This window comes from Dermochelys coriacea, chromosome 7 (assembly GCF_009764565.3).
Source record: "Dermochelys coriacea isolate rDerCor1 chromosome 7, rDerCor1.pri.v4, whole genome shotgun sequence".
In the NCBI taxonomy this organism is placed as follows: Eukaryota; Metazoa; Chordata; order Testudines; family Dermochelyidae; genus Dermochelys; species Dermochelys coriacea.
Window position 1 is genome coordinate 76,847,680 of NC_050074.1, and position 15,199 is coordinate 76,862,878.

A 15,199-nucleotide genomic window follows, 5' to 3' on the forward strand; every position below is an offset into this window, starting at 1 on the left:
CCATGTGTTTTGGGACTTTGGGGACACTGCTGCTGCTCTTGGAGTGTCTGAGCCCCTCTCCTTGCCTTTCCATGTGAGCTAGGATCTGGGCAAAATGAAAGTAACAAATTTAAACATCTAAAAGCCAGAAAATAAATAGTAAAGATACACATATCCCAAGTGTAGGATTGGTGAGGGGGGCACAGGTGCTGCCTACCTCCAGGCCTCAGGGGTGCTCACCCCCCTGCTCCACCCCAGGCCCTGCCCCCACCCGACCTCTTCCCCCAAACTCCCACACTCACCCTTCCCATCCCCACCTCTTCCTGCTCCCACTTCACCCCTTCCCCCAAGGCCCCACCCCTACACTGCCTCTTCCCATCCAGTTCCACCCCATCCCCACTCCTGCCCCTCCATCCCAGCACCTCCTGCATGCCATGTAACTGCTGATCCAGCGGTGGGTGAGAGGTGCTGGGAGGGAGCGGGGAGCTGAATGCCAGTGGGTGCTAAACACCCACTAATTTTTTTTCTGTAGGTGCTCCAGCCCTAAAGCATCCACTGAGTCAGCGCCTATGGGAGGGGGCTGACCAGAGTATATGTGGGAGAGGCTCAGGTTGGAAACGGGGAGGACTGCGTAGACCTGGGGCATGACTGGAGAAGCCTGTCTGAAGCAGGGGCAGGATTCCAGCTAGGGGTGGGTATTACTCTCTCCCTCTCCCCTCCCCCCGCCAAAATAAAAATTTCCCTTCCACAGAGGTAGATTAGAGCAATTTGCCTACTTCCATCCCAGGCCAAATTTCCACCATGGGTTGGATTTGAACTCTCAGTGCCTGCGGTGGTGCTCAGAATCATACTCTTGGAGTCACTCAGGGCCTCTAATATAAAGAGAGTTTTCCAGATACTTAGCCCTGGTCTGCACTAAGAAATTAGGTCAGTATAACTATATTGATCATGGGTGTGAAGGGGAAAAAAAAAAACCCCAAACAATCTAACCCCTGCTGTAGACAACACTATTCTATCAACCTAGCTACCACCTCTCAGTGGACCACCTAAGCCATAATGCCTTCACTGAACAACTACTGTGCTGCCACAGCATCTTAAGTATAGACACAAGCCCTTAGAGAGAGAGAGAGAGACACACACACACACACCCCCACGAACACCCACAAACACACACCCACCCCCACGCAAGGTGACAACAGAGCAGCAGCAACTGCATTAGGGGCAATCAGCTTCTCACAACCCAGACATGGAGGTAACTGGGCTAACTTAAACATAGGGTATGTCTATACTTAAACAGTTGCAGCAGAACAGCGCCACTGCTGTAGCACTTCAGTGTAGACACTACTTACTTCAATGGGAGGGCTTCTTCTATTGGTGTAGGTAAACCACCTCCCCAAGAGGCAGTTGCTAGATCGATGGAAGGATTTTGTCAACCTAGCACCATCTACACCAGAGGTTAGGCTGGCATAGCTACATCCCACAAGGATGTGGATTTTTCACACCCTTGAGAGACATAGCTCTGCCAATGTAAGTTCACAGTGTAAACATGCCCATACAAAAGCTACAAGGAAAGATTAAAGGTTATGTATAGGGAAATGTGCATGTAGACCTCGTCTGGTTTATTTTACCCTTTGCTCTGCAAGTTGTGAACCTATGAGTGAATGAATAAATCGTGCTTTATTTTGAAGAAGACAGTTTTGAGTCACTGTAACAACCCAGCTCCTCAGACTGACGAGGCATACGGGTGCCAAACCGAGATGGGCCTGTTGCATTCACATGGTTGGGAAACTGGGCAAGCCACAGCCCAGAGATCCAGTCAGAATGGCAGGACTGTGTGGTTCGCCCAGAGTGGTAGACACAAAACCAGGTCTCGCTATGTGGAAACTATGTGGTAAGCTTGAGAGAGACTAAAACGGTTCTAAGGCTCAATTTGCCCTGTAACCTTGACACCCAATACTAGAAGCTACAGAAGAACAGAGTAACAGAAAAATTTAACGTAACTCAATCCCAACATTTTTGAATGATATGAAACTCAAACATCTGCATTAAAATCCGAGTGCATACAACACGTTTTCCCTAACCCAAACAAAAGAAATCCCTCTCAATTCAATGCAAAAGAACTACTTGGATATAGCACTGCAAAGTACCAGCCTAATAATCCCACCAAGACTGAAGATCTACAGGTTTAAATGCTTTTTTATTTGTAATAATTTGAATTAAATTCTATATAAAACAGAAACTCATCAAATTTATATCTGCTGAAGTTATTTTCACTGGAAGTCAAGATACCAGGGAGGAAATGATGGCAAAATATTTTCTACCAGTCTATTTGTTATAAATATCTAGTATACAAACTGTCAATATTCTAACAGAAGTACTGTTACAGTTCTTGAAGCTTTTCTATTTTGCTTCTATAATATAGTCAAACAGTAAGTGTTACCACAACATCTGGACAACGTCTTCCTCTGGAAACTTAAACTAAAGGCTAGTCAGCACTACTGAACGTAAACAGACAATGCATGCACCCCTTTCTACCATCTATGAAAGTTGGCCAACCACGCAGGTAACAATATTACTCTTACCACAGCAACCTAAAGGCCAAAAAGTTGACAGAGTTCACTATTAAGTTTCCTTTTTCCTTTGGCTACTTCTACCTAGGATTCAAATTCTGTAGACACTTCTTAAACAGAGACAAGTGTAAAAAAAGAACAAATGGATCCTCTCTTGCATATTTATCTATTTTTTTCTGAAAGATTTCAAGGATTAGACAGTTCTATCATGACTGATAATTTACTGCTCCTTAATGATACACAAAGTCTGATCGCTGACTCAAAAAGCAGTTATTAATAAAATGGGCATTTTCCTAAAATGAACAGATTTTGCTGATTACTTGTGCTAAAGTTTTGTTTCAGCTTTTGCATTATCTTAGTAATTTCACACCTAAAGTTTCCCCAAATATATTTTTTACCAATTCACCCCACTCTGCAAATATATTCAAGACTTTGCCATGTCTCTAGACACACTACGATTTGAGCCACACTGCCGCCAGATTAAAAAAAAAATTCCAAAAAGACTGCCTACTAAGCCCTAATGATTGGAACTGTGAAGTCTATCCTACAGCCAGCAGGACCCAAACAGAACAAAACAGTGGTCCAACCTATTTTCACACAAACCATATTAAAATATTTGGGCTTACAGGTACATCTCAGCTTTCTTTAATTTTGTATGTGTGACATTCATTTTGAAATGAAAATTCAATGAATAGCTTAAGCCTCGCACATAGGAATCCAAATACTATCCATTTAAAAAGAATAGCCAGTCTCTAAATTGTTTCCCACTTTAGGCTTCATTCTCCATTTGTCCACCTCAAGACACTGATGACTGGAAGAAACACTCTTACAGTTCTTGAAGCTTTTCCTTCCTTTGTATCTCGCCCACCACCACTCTACTCACCACTCCTTAAACACCCCCCTTTGGATTCTTCCTACCTACTTCTTCCCTCCCTCCCAAATCTTCATTCACTTAAGGTGAATTGCAAAGGTTTTTATTTTTTTTTAAAACCCAAATGTTGGAGACTCTAGAAGAGAAAAAGTATATTAACAGCATATTTTGCACTGTATTTATAGTAAACTGAAATATTCATCAACTTTGCTAACTTTAACGGTTAGGGCTGAAAGTTTATTTGCCAGGTAATTGTCTCTGACTATATATAAAAGTTTCAGCAAAAACAATATGAACGTGAGATTGGAGGAAAATAAGTTGTTTTGCTGATGCCAAATGTTTTGTTGAGAAACTGCATTATCTCTGTAATGCATTTTGCTTTACCCATGAAAATTTGCTTAACTTATGAGCCACTGAAAATTTGAACACACTCAGCAGAGGTTTGTTAGAGGCTGGCAGCAAATTTCTCCAAACTTTGTGTCTGATGAGCACGTTCCATCCCAGTACTGAGCAGGGAGTTTTCCTTCAACTGCTCTTCCCAGCTGCTGGAAGCAACAGTGGCACTGGGCCCTAGAACTAAGAAAAAGGGAACTCAATCTCCCCCCTATTGGCATCCAGACAAGATAGAGGAAGCAGCCAAACTCAAATACAGAGGTATGAAGAGCAGAAAAACGACAAGGTAGGAAGGTAAAGAAACAGAAGGAAAGAAAAGTCTAACCACTAAAACACATGCCACTCCAGAACCTGAAATAGAATCCAGAATTCCTGAGTCCTAACAGTCCTCTGTCAGCAAATACCTGTAAAATCCACTAGAAAAGCATGCGTCTTATCCCCTTCAAATGACAGACTCACAGAGTATAACTGTCTACTACTGGTTATTCCCTTAGCTCATTCAGCAGAGGTCTATGCTGTGGATCCGATTGTTCCAAACCCATTACTGAAATGTTTGGGCTTCTTCATTTTACCTTTTTTAAAAAAAAAGCTAGGAAGTGACATTTATACAAGCTATGTCAAAATAATGACAGGTTTCAGAGTAGCAGCTGTGTTAGTCTGTATTCACAAAAAGAAAAGGAGGACTTGTGGCACCTTAGAGACTAAAATTTATTTGACCATAAGCTTTCGTGAGCTACAGCTCACTTCATCGGATGCATTCAGTGGAAAATACAGTGGGGAGATTTATTTGTGTGTGTGTGTGTGTGTGTGTGTGTGTGTGTGTGTGTGTGTAATATATATATATATTACACACACACACACACACACACACAGAGAGAGAGAGAACATGAAACAATGGGTTTATCATACACACTGTAAAGAGAGTGATCACTTAAGATGAGCTATTACCAGCAGGAAGGGGGGGGAGGGAGGAACACCTTTTATGGTGATAATCAAGGTGGGCTATTTCTAGCAGTTAACAAGAATGTCTGAGGAACAGTGGGGGGTGGGGTGGGGGGGAGAAATAACATGGGGAAATAGTTTTACTTTGTGTAATAACCCATCCACTCCCAGTCTCTAGTCAAGCCTAAGTTAATTGTATCCAGTTTGCAAATTAATTCCAATTCAGCAGTCTCTCCTTGGAGTCTGTTTTGGAGTTTTTTTTGTTGAAGAATTGCCACTCTCAGGTCTGTAATCGAGTGACCGGAGAGATTGAAGTGTTCCCCAACTGGTTTTTGAATGTTATAATTCTTGACGTCTGATGTGTGTCCATTTATTCTTTTACGTAGAGACTGTCCAGTTTGACAAATGTACATGGCAGAGGGCATTGCTGGCACATGATGGCATATATCACATTGGCAGATGCGCAGGTGAACGAGCCTCTGATAGTGTGGCTGATGTGATTAGGCCCTATGATGTTGTCCCCTGAATAAATATGTGGACAGAGTTGGCAACGGGCTTTGTTGCAAGGATAGGTTCCTGGGTTAGTGGTTCTGTTGTGTGGTTGCTGATGAGTATTTGCTTCAGGTTGGGGGGCTGTCTGTAAGCAAGGACTGGCCTGTCTCCCAAGATCTGTGAGAGTGATGGCTCGTCCTTCGGGATAGGTTGGAGATCCTTGATGATGCGTTGGAGAGGTTTTAGTTGGGGGCTGAAGGTGATGGCTAGTGGCGTTCTGTTGTTTTCTTTGTAGGGCCTGTCCTGTAGTAGATGACTTCTGGGTACTCTTCTGACTCTGTCAATCTGTTTCTTCACTTCAGCAGGTGGGTATTGTAGTTGTAAGAATGCATGATAGAGATCTTGTAGGTGTTTGTCTCTGTCTGAGGGGTTGGAGCAAATGTGGTTATATCGTAGAGCTTGGCTGTAGACAATGGATCATGTGGTGTGATCTGGATGAAAGCTAGAGGCATGTAGGTAGGAATAGCGGTCAGTAGGTTTCCGATATAGGGTAGTGTTTATGTGACCGTTGCTTATTAGCACCGTAGTGTCCAGGAAGTGGGTCTCTTGTGTGGACTGGTCCAGCCTGAGGCTGATGGTGGGATGGAAATTGTTGAAATCATGGTGGAATTCCTCAAGGGCTTCTTTTCCATGGGTCCAGATGGACCTACATGCCTCTAGCTTTCATCCAGATCCCACCACACGATCCATTGTATATAAATCTCCCCAAAGTATTTTCCACCGAATGAATCTGATGAAGTGAGCTGTAGCTCACGAAAGCTTATGCTCAAATAAATTTGTTAGTCTCTAATGTGCCACAAGTACTCCTTTTCTTTTTGTCAAAATAATGTTAAGGTTGCAATCTCAAGCACTCAAAAGTTAGGAAATGCCAGAATTAAAGTTACCTATAAGGTATCTTATCTAACAAATTGAATAAAATTATTAAAGTAAAAAAAAATATAGTGAAAAATAAGGTCCTAATGCTGCAAACACAAGCAGGTACATAACTTTACTCATATGAACAGTCTCATTGACTTAAGTTAAACAAGTGCATAAATAGCTGCAGAATCAAGAAAATTATTTTTCTTAACATTACTGCCGCATGCAGTCTGTCACTATAAAACAAAATCATTGCAGTGTTTATGAAAAGCTTAGGCTTTCAATACATTAACGAAGTTACTGTAAACATTTTATACCCATCCCCAAATTTTCAAAAACAGAAGTCCATATTAGGCACCTAAGGGCAGGAATTTCAAACGCACTTAACTGACTTGGGAGCACAAGTCCCATTAACTTTACAAGGCAAATCCTGACTGGAAATGATTTCACATAGCTACTTGCCCCCACTTTCTTGCCTTATATAAGTCCAAGCCATAGAAGGTGATATTGACCGCAAATATAGCACAATTATTTGCTCATCAATTTTTTAGTTGGTGTTGGTCTCTCAGTAAGAAAGTTAATGAAGCCCTTGGCATGTCTTTTTTAAGTTTGAAACTTTAGTAGAAAAAAAAATGTGAAATTGTACCAATTAGAAAGCTAAAAAAAAGTTACAATACAATCATTTGAGAAATGTAACACTATAAATGTAAAAACACAAGCTGATTTAATTTTTAAAAGTTTACATAAAAAAAATTCATGATCTAAATAAAACAGATCTTTAAAGATGTTATTTTTATCTACCCTGGTACCAGGCACCAATGTACTGAATGAGGCAAGGATCTTGTGGAAAAAATGGTATGTATTGATGTAGTAAAAAGACTATCATAATGCATATGCAGAAGGGAGCGAAATTAAGGTTAAGCAACTTACTTCTGAAATTTCTTAGTGATTGACTTTGTAACACTGTAAACATAACATTCTCCTAATGTAATGTTATCTGATAATACTTCACATCTGTGCAGTGCTTTGTTTTTAAAACACAGCACAAACTTCAATCATCCCAACAACGGCCTTCAATGTGGTTACGCAAGAGTGAAGACAATTTCAAGATGAAGCAGTTGCACAAGTATAAATTATTCTCTATATGGCATGCAATCAGTGGTGACAATAAGGAAGAAAATACTTAATGCCCAAACTTAATTTGTAGGCCTGATAATCAAAGAAATCTTTGTAGTTACATATTTTACCAAATTTGATATGGAATCAGTAAACATGCAAAATGAAAGCTTATGCTCAAATAACTTTGTTAGTCTCTAAGGTGGCACAGGTACTCCTTTTCTTTTTATGAAATCTTGATGCCTTTTTCCCCCAGACTGACTATTCCATGTAGAAATACACTTTAATACGGGCTTTTGCACAAAATATCCATTTTTCAAATTCACCCCTCTGCCACCAAGAAGTTCACACACACAGACACACACAAAGGAGAGAAAGCAAGCACTCCTTTGCTACTCTGCAGCCAGCTTTAAAACAATTCTAAAAGCTTGTTTGCATTCATGCTTAATTCAGTGATAATGTGGCACAAATACAAAGACTAACAAAAGCCAGCCTTATTAAGGGGGAAAAATAAAGGTTTGCCAAAAAGAAAACAAAAGGAGAAAGTTGTCTACATTTAAAGATGAAACCGTACAGAGAATTAAGTAACTGAAATACAATTTTAAAGTGTCTGCAATGCTAACACACTAGAGTACAAATCAGTGTGTTTTGTAAGGGTCCTTGATAAGAAACCACATGCTGGGAAGACTCACATTCATCTATATACTTTTGTGTTCATTTAAAACAAATTTCATCTTTGTACTTTATCTGTACACAAATGGGCATTCTCCTCCTCAGCTCATCTTTGCCCTGTGATGAAATCAAAGCTGATTTGTAACCCACCATCATTTCTATAATAGGAAATAAACATGTTACATAAATTTACAACTTCTCTACAAGACCAACAAAGAACTTAGGTTGAGTTGCGAGGGAGTAAATACAAAAAAGCTATATTGTATTAGTAAAAAGTAGAGTAAATGACAAGCAAAGTAGAACCGTTTCCCCTTACACATCTCCCCAACTAAACAGTTATTTATACCTGCCCTCAATCAGCTCTCACTTAAACCTTTTCAAGGTCAAAGAAAAGTGATTTCCAATCATTTTTATATTGAGTAATAGGACAATATCTGGAATGCAAATGTGTTTATATTAATGATGGTTTAAAGTCCTAACAAGTTATAAATAGAGCCCTACCAAATGCACAGTCCATTTTGGTCAACTTCCTGGTCACAGGATTTTAAAAATAGTAAATTTCATTATTTTAGATATTTAAACCCGAACTTTCACAGTGTTGTAACTGTAGGGGTCCAGACTCAAAAGCGGGTTGTGGAGAGTTGTAAGGTTATTGTAGGGGGATCACAGTATTGCTACCCTTACTTCTGTGCTGCCTCAGAGCTGGGCCCTAGGCCAGCAGTTGTCATTTTCTGGCCGCCTAGCTCTGAAGGCAGCAGGCAGAAGAAAGGGTGGCATAGCATGGTATTGCCACCCTTACCTCTGCACTGCTTGCTGGTGGGGAGCTGCCTTCAGAGCAGGGTGCCTTGCTAGCAGCCCTACAATAACCAAGCACCACCACCTCCTACAGCCCCCTTTTGGGTCAGGACCACAGTGTGAGAAACGCTGGTCTCCCCCATGAAATCTGTATAGTATAGAGTAACTTATACAAAAGACCAGATTTCATGGGGGGAAACCAGATTTCACAGTCATGACATGTTTTTCATGTTGTGAATTTTGGTAGGGCCCTAGTTACAAAGTTATATTTTCTGATGATCCAAGATACTATTACAATATATTTAAAAAATACATATTAATTGACACCTTTAATACTGATAGGCTGAAAATGTCAAAAGAGCAAGAAATTGACTTTAGAAATGGTAAATGACCTATAATTCTAGTCTTGTTGCACTGCCATAAATTACAAATATATACTTCTATTTGACAGAGAAATTGTGAACAGTTCTCCAGGGCCGCCACTCTCTCCTTGCTGATTTTATTTCCTAATCATCTCTTTCTATACTTCAGCAACTATTCAAACAATGTGACTACACTCTAGTTCGCCCCTTTGTGCTCATCAATATGTCACCTCATTCTATTTTCAGAGTTCTAAACTGCCGAGCATTTCTGACTGAACCTACTTATAAGAGCTAACTGTATAGAGATCCTTATGAAGAGGTTAGATTTTCTGGTATGCCAACAGGTTGTCATAGATATGTTGTACTTCTTTTCTCTATTCTTCTGAGATTTTTTTTTAAAATAAACGGCACTACTGGATTTTAGATCTGAACAAAAATAGCACCCGTTTATAAATTAACATCTGATTAAAAGCGAATGCATTCAGTCCCCAAAGAAAACCCCAGAGTACAAGTTTTGGAAATGAGTGCAAAAATCTAACGGTTATCTTTAGAAATTACACACAAGCAAGTATATTTTTGAAACCATGCTGAGTATATCTCACTGTAAATGGTAAAAAGAAAGCCTCTGATAAGATCTCTCGGCCTTCATTTCTGGGCCAGATGATACTATGCTATTTAATTTAATAAAAACATGGCATATGCCTCTTGTAAAGTAATAACAGAACTGTATATTTCCCTGATTAGTCAAGGATGACAAATATAGCAACAAAATACTACTGTATTATATTTCATGCACTTTTCCTGCAGACATCCTGCTGGACATTCGAATGGCTATTAGAAGAGAGGTTCTCTTGAGGAGTTCCAGATTGCTTTTCTTAGCCACCAAACCTAACAGTCTATATACTCCTACCACCAATAGTAAGAAGCAAATTGGGTAGCCAAGTTATTGGTAATATATTTGTAATAAAGCTAAGAATTTGCTAGGCCTGACATGGATAAAAGATCAGAAAGGACAGTTACGAACATTTGCACTCTAAGAGACTCATCCTGCATATCAATGTGACTATTCACCCAAGTAAAGGTGTGCAGAGCCAAGACCAAATTTCAGTGAATACAAGAATGTAGGGTTATTTATAATGCCATAGAATTTTGCTCATGATTATAAAACAATATGCTTGCATATTAGTTTTGATAATGAAATTCTAATTATCACAACCACTATTCACCTAAAAGCACCTGAACTCTAAAACAATGGAAATCTAGAGCAGCTGCATGTTAAACATATTTACTTTTTTTTTTTTTTAAACTCAGGATTACCTAATCCTATAATTCATAATGCAGATAGAGTTCTAATTATCCTCCTAACTGTTCATAAATCAATGACTCTTCCTCACATAGTCTAAGGCAATGTGTTTCTCACAGTTTTAAATTGACAATGTTTACAATAACTGTCCTTGTATCTAGGGGCATTTTTTAATACTGGCACACTTTTTAATCCTGTGTATCTACACCTGCAACAATGATGCTAAACAGTCTTATCTTAAAGACTATTTTTACAAATCAACTTTTCAGCCATAATTTAAATGAGTTTCCATCTAATCTAGTCATGTAAAATGGGTAGTGTGCACACTAAAAATACGACTAAAATACTGGTTTCAGAGTAGCAGCCATGTTAGTCTGTATCCTCAAAAAGAATAGGACGACTTGTGGCACTTTAGAGACTAACAAATTTATTTGAGCATAAGCTTTCGTGAGCTACATCCGATGAAGTGAGCTGTAGCTCATGAAAGCTTATGCTCAAATAATTTGTTAATCTTTAAGGGTGCAAAATACTGTGATGGTAACCTTCATATTTTCTTACCACTTGTCTCCTCAGATGAGGAGTGTGAATTGAAGATGTACTGAGTGTATCCATAAATTATGTATCCTTAAATTAACTGTCTTCCAGTCCATTCAACACCATTCTTTACTATGAGTGACTTTATGGAATGCCTATATTCGTTCTACATAAATCCCAGTACCCTTACTTCCCATAAAATATTCATTTATTTTAATAAACTCGCATGTTAATCATCAATTACCAAACAAAGCCATATAGATCAGAACCCATTTATTAGTACAGAAGCAAGCAACTGTACTTCATTAGCCCTGGTGAGGAAATCAGCATGTTTTCTCATCGAGTTGCAAATTTTAGGCCCCCAACCAGAGAGCCCTTATGCTGGCACAGATCCAATGGCAGGATCAGGGCCGTAACCAACTGCAGTAAGTATTTACAAAAAGAAAAGGAGTACTTTGGCACCTTAGAGACTAACAAATTTATTTGAGCATAAGCTTTTGTGAGCTACAGCTCGCTTCATCGGATGCATTAAGTGGAAAATACAGTGGGGAGATTTATATACACAGAGAACATGAAACAATGGGTGTTAACATACACATTGTAAGGAGAGTGATCACTTAAGATTAGGGATGAGGGATAGCTCAGTGGTTTGAGCATTAGCTTGCTAAACCCAGGGTTGCGAGTTCAATCCTTGAGGGGGCCATTTAGGGATTTGGGGCAAAAATTGGGGACTGGTCCTGCTTTGAAGAGGGGGTTGGACTAGATGATCTCCTGAGGTCCCTTCCAACCCTGATATTCTATGATCCTAAGATGAGCTATTACCGGGGGAGGGATGAAAACCTTTTGTAGTGATAATCAAGGTGGGCCATTTCCAGCAGTTGACAAGAACGTCTGAGGAACAGTGGGGGTGGGGAATAACATGGGAAAATAGTTTTACTTTGTGTCATGACCCATCCACTCCCAGTCTCTAGTCAAGCCTAAGTTAATTGTATCCAGTTTGCAAATTAATTCCAATTCAGCAGTCTCTCACTGGAGTCTGTTTTTGAAGTTTTTTTGTTGAAGGATAGCCACTCTTCGGTCTGAAATCGAGTGACCAGAGAGACTGAAGTGTTCTCCGACTGGTCTTTGAAAGTTATAATTCTTGACGTCTGATTTGTGTCCATTTATTCTTTTATGTAGAGACTGTCCAGTCTGACCAATGTACATGGCAGAGAGGCATTGCTGGCATATATCACATTGGTAAATGTGCAGGTGAATGAGCCTCTGATAGTATGGCTGATGTGATTAGGCTCTATGATGGTGTCCCCTGAATAGATGTGGACACAGTTGGCAACGAGCTTTGTTGCAAGGATAGGTTCCTGGGTTCGTGGTTCTGTTGTGTGGTTGCTGGTGAGTATTTGCTTCAGGTTGGGGGGCTGTCTGTAAGCAAGGACCGGCCTGTCTCCCAAGATCTGTGAGAGTGATGGGTCGTCCTTCAGGATAGGTTGGAGATCCTTGATGATGCATTGGAGAGGTTTTAGTTGGGGGCTGAAGGTGATGGCGAGTGGCGTTCTGTTATTTTCTTTGTTGGGCCTGTCCTGTAGTAGGCGACTTCTGGGTACTCTTCTGGCTCTGTCAAAAACAGACTCCAAGGAGAGACTGCTGAATTGGAATTAATGTGCAAACTGGATACAATTAACTTAAGCTAAAATAGAGACTGGGAGTGGGTGGGTCATTACACAAAGTAAAACTATTTCCCCATGTTATTCCCCCCCCACCTGCCACTGTTCCTCAGACATTCTTGTCAACTGCTGGAAATGTCCACCTTGATTATCACTACAAAACGTTTTCTTCCCTCCCCCCCCCCCCCGCTGGTAATAGCTCATCTTAAGTGATCACTCTCCTTACAGTGTATATGATAACACCCATTGTTTCATGTTCTCTGTGTATATAAATCTCCCCACTGTATTTTCCACCAAATGCATCTGATGAAGTGAGCTGTAGCTCATGAAAGCTTATGCTCTAATAAATTTGTTAGTCTCTAAGGTGCCACAAGTACTCCTTTTCTTTTTGCGAATACAGACTAACAGAGCTGCTACTCTGAAACCTACATATTTACAATACTTTATAAACACTGTAAAACAAAAGGCAGAATATACAGAATCTTAAAGGAGTCTGATTATAGCTCATTCTTGTTTTCTACTCTAGTTTTCATACAGTAAAGAACATTAAAATAGGAAAATATTTTAAATAAACTAATTCATATGGCACCCATTTTGAAAGACTTCGCCTGAGCTAAATTTTTCTGCAAGCATTTGAGAGAGAAAAAAAGAAAAATATTCCATTTATGCAAAAATACATTAAGACTTAGACTGCTCTGAATGTGTTATGATTAGATCCATTTTACTGGAAGGGTTTGGCAGGAGGAAACTTGTTTGAGCTGCAACAGCAACAAACCCTGCTATTAAACCCCAATATTTTAAACCCAATTCTGTGCCATCAGATTCAGGTATTGTAGTAGTTCCCCGAGGCCCTTATCAGCATACAGGATGTTAAAACTTTACTAAACTATTTCCAATTATGTCAGACATCTAGGGACCCAACCCAAACACACTGCAGCACCGCCAATGCTTTTACCCCAACTGCCGGACAGGTGCTCCCAATGTTTACTCCTTTCTATAAGGAGGTGGCAAACTGGAGGGAGACAGCAACGAAAGCCTGTCCGGGAAGCGCCTGACCTCCTCCATCTGTGGTCCTCACCGAGTGGGGTGCAGACTCGGTGCCCCCCCCCCCCCGCCGCCAGGCTCCTGGGCAGAGCCCTCCCTAGTGCAAAGCGCTGGGAGTTTCCGAGGTGACGGAGTTCTCCCCCCCACACACTTCCCAACCCAGAGCCTCCGTGTCGCTTTCCCGTCACCAGCTTGTGCATTGCTCCAGCACCTTCCTTCTGGTAATTACACCCCCACCTCCGCGGCGGAGAGCGCCTCAGGACCCCGCGCCATTGGCAGGGCGGGCAAGGCGGTGCCCAGGGGTCGCCTCCCGCACCCCAAAGCAAACCGCGGGGGGGAACCCAGCAACCCCACCGCAAGCCGCCCGAGAAGCGGGGACCCTCCCCAGCAGGCGGTTCCTCCCCCCCCCCCCCTTCAAAGCGACGCGGGAAACCCGCCCGGCCCAGCAGCGCCTGGAAGCCGGGCGCCTCCCTCGCGGGCTGGCGGGGGCAGGCACGGCCCTGCCCAAGGCGCCGCACCGCGCCGCAGCCCCCTCTCGGAGCCGGCACTCACGATGGTGACGCTGGCCTTGCGCAGGTCGCGGTTCTCCTCCTGCAGCGCTTTGCACTTCAGCTTGTAGGTCTCCAGCTCGATCTTCAGCACCTTGTTCTCCTGCTGCAGCGAGGCCAGCCGGTTCGTCAGCTCCTCCAGCCGGAACGGCGAGATCACGATGCCGCCCGCCTTGCCGCCCCCCGCGCCGGGGCCCGCCGCGCAGCCCGCCGGCGCCACGCCGCTGCCTCCCGCGCCGTCTGTGTCGCTCTCGCTGGCGCTGTCCGCCATCGCCGCGGCCGCCGCCTCCCACCCAGCCGCTGCCAGCGAAGGGAAGAGGGGAGGGGGCGGGGTCGGCCGACACGCACCGCCTGGGCCGGGCAGCAGCGCGCAGGCTCCGAGCCGCGCTCGCCGGGAAAGCGGGGAGCTGCCCGCTGCCCTGCCAGCCAGCCCACAGCGACACCGCCCGCGGCCCGGCGCTACTGCAGCCGCCCGGGGAGCGCCCCGCCCCGCCAGGGCTCCCATCTCCTTCCTCGCCACGTGCGGCCAGTCCCCGCAATCAGGACCCCCCACGCTGTCACCTTTCCCCCTCGCAGCCTCTGTCTCTAAACCCCCCGCCCCCCGCAGCCTGCCCAGCCACCCCTCGCTGCTGCGTGTCCTCTGCTCCCGCCCTACTCCTGCAACCGTCCCCGCAAACCGCCCTCACCCTAGCCCACCCTACCCTCTCCTCCGGTCGCCCCCCAGTATCCCACGGGGGCAGCTCGCTCGGGGACCCACACGTCCTTAGTGGAAGGGTGTCAGGGTTCCTTCCCCACTCTGAACTCTAGGGTACAGCTGTGGGGACCCGCCTGAAAGACCCCCTAAGCCTGTTCTTACCAGCTTAGCTTAAAAACGTCCCCAAGGTACAAACTTTGCCTGCTCCTTGAACAGTATGCTGCCACCACCAAGCATTTTAAACAAAGAGCAGGAAAAGAAACTACTTGGAGACATCTTCTCTCCAAAATATCCCCCCAAGCCCT

The 15,199-nt window shown here is 42.9% G+C and overlaps 1 protein-coding gene across 1 annotated transcript in view; it reads right to left on the bottom strand.

Moving 5' to 3' along the window:
* The window catches only part of CCDC6 (coiled-coil domain containing 6), a 75,041-nt gene extending 60,538 nt beyond the window's left edge, over positions 1–14,503 (bottom strand). Inside the window, exon 1 of the mRNA XM_038410066.2 lies at positions 14,205–14,503. Within this exon, the coding sequence (XP_038265994.1) occupies positions 14,205–14,471 (267 nt within the window). The 5' untranslated portion in view covers positions 14,472–14,503. The remainder of the gene's footprint in view (positions 1–14,204) is intronic.
* Between the last annotated feature and the right edge of the window lie 696 nt (positions 14,504–15,199).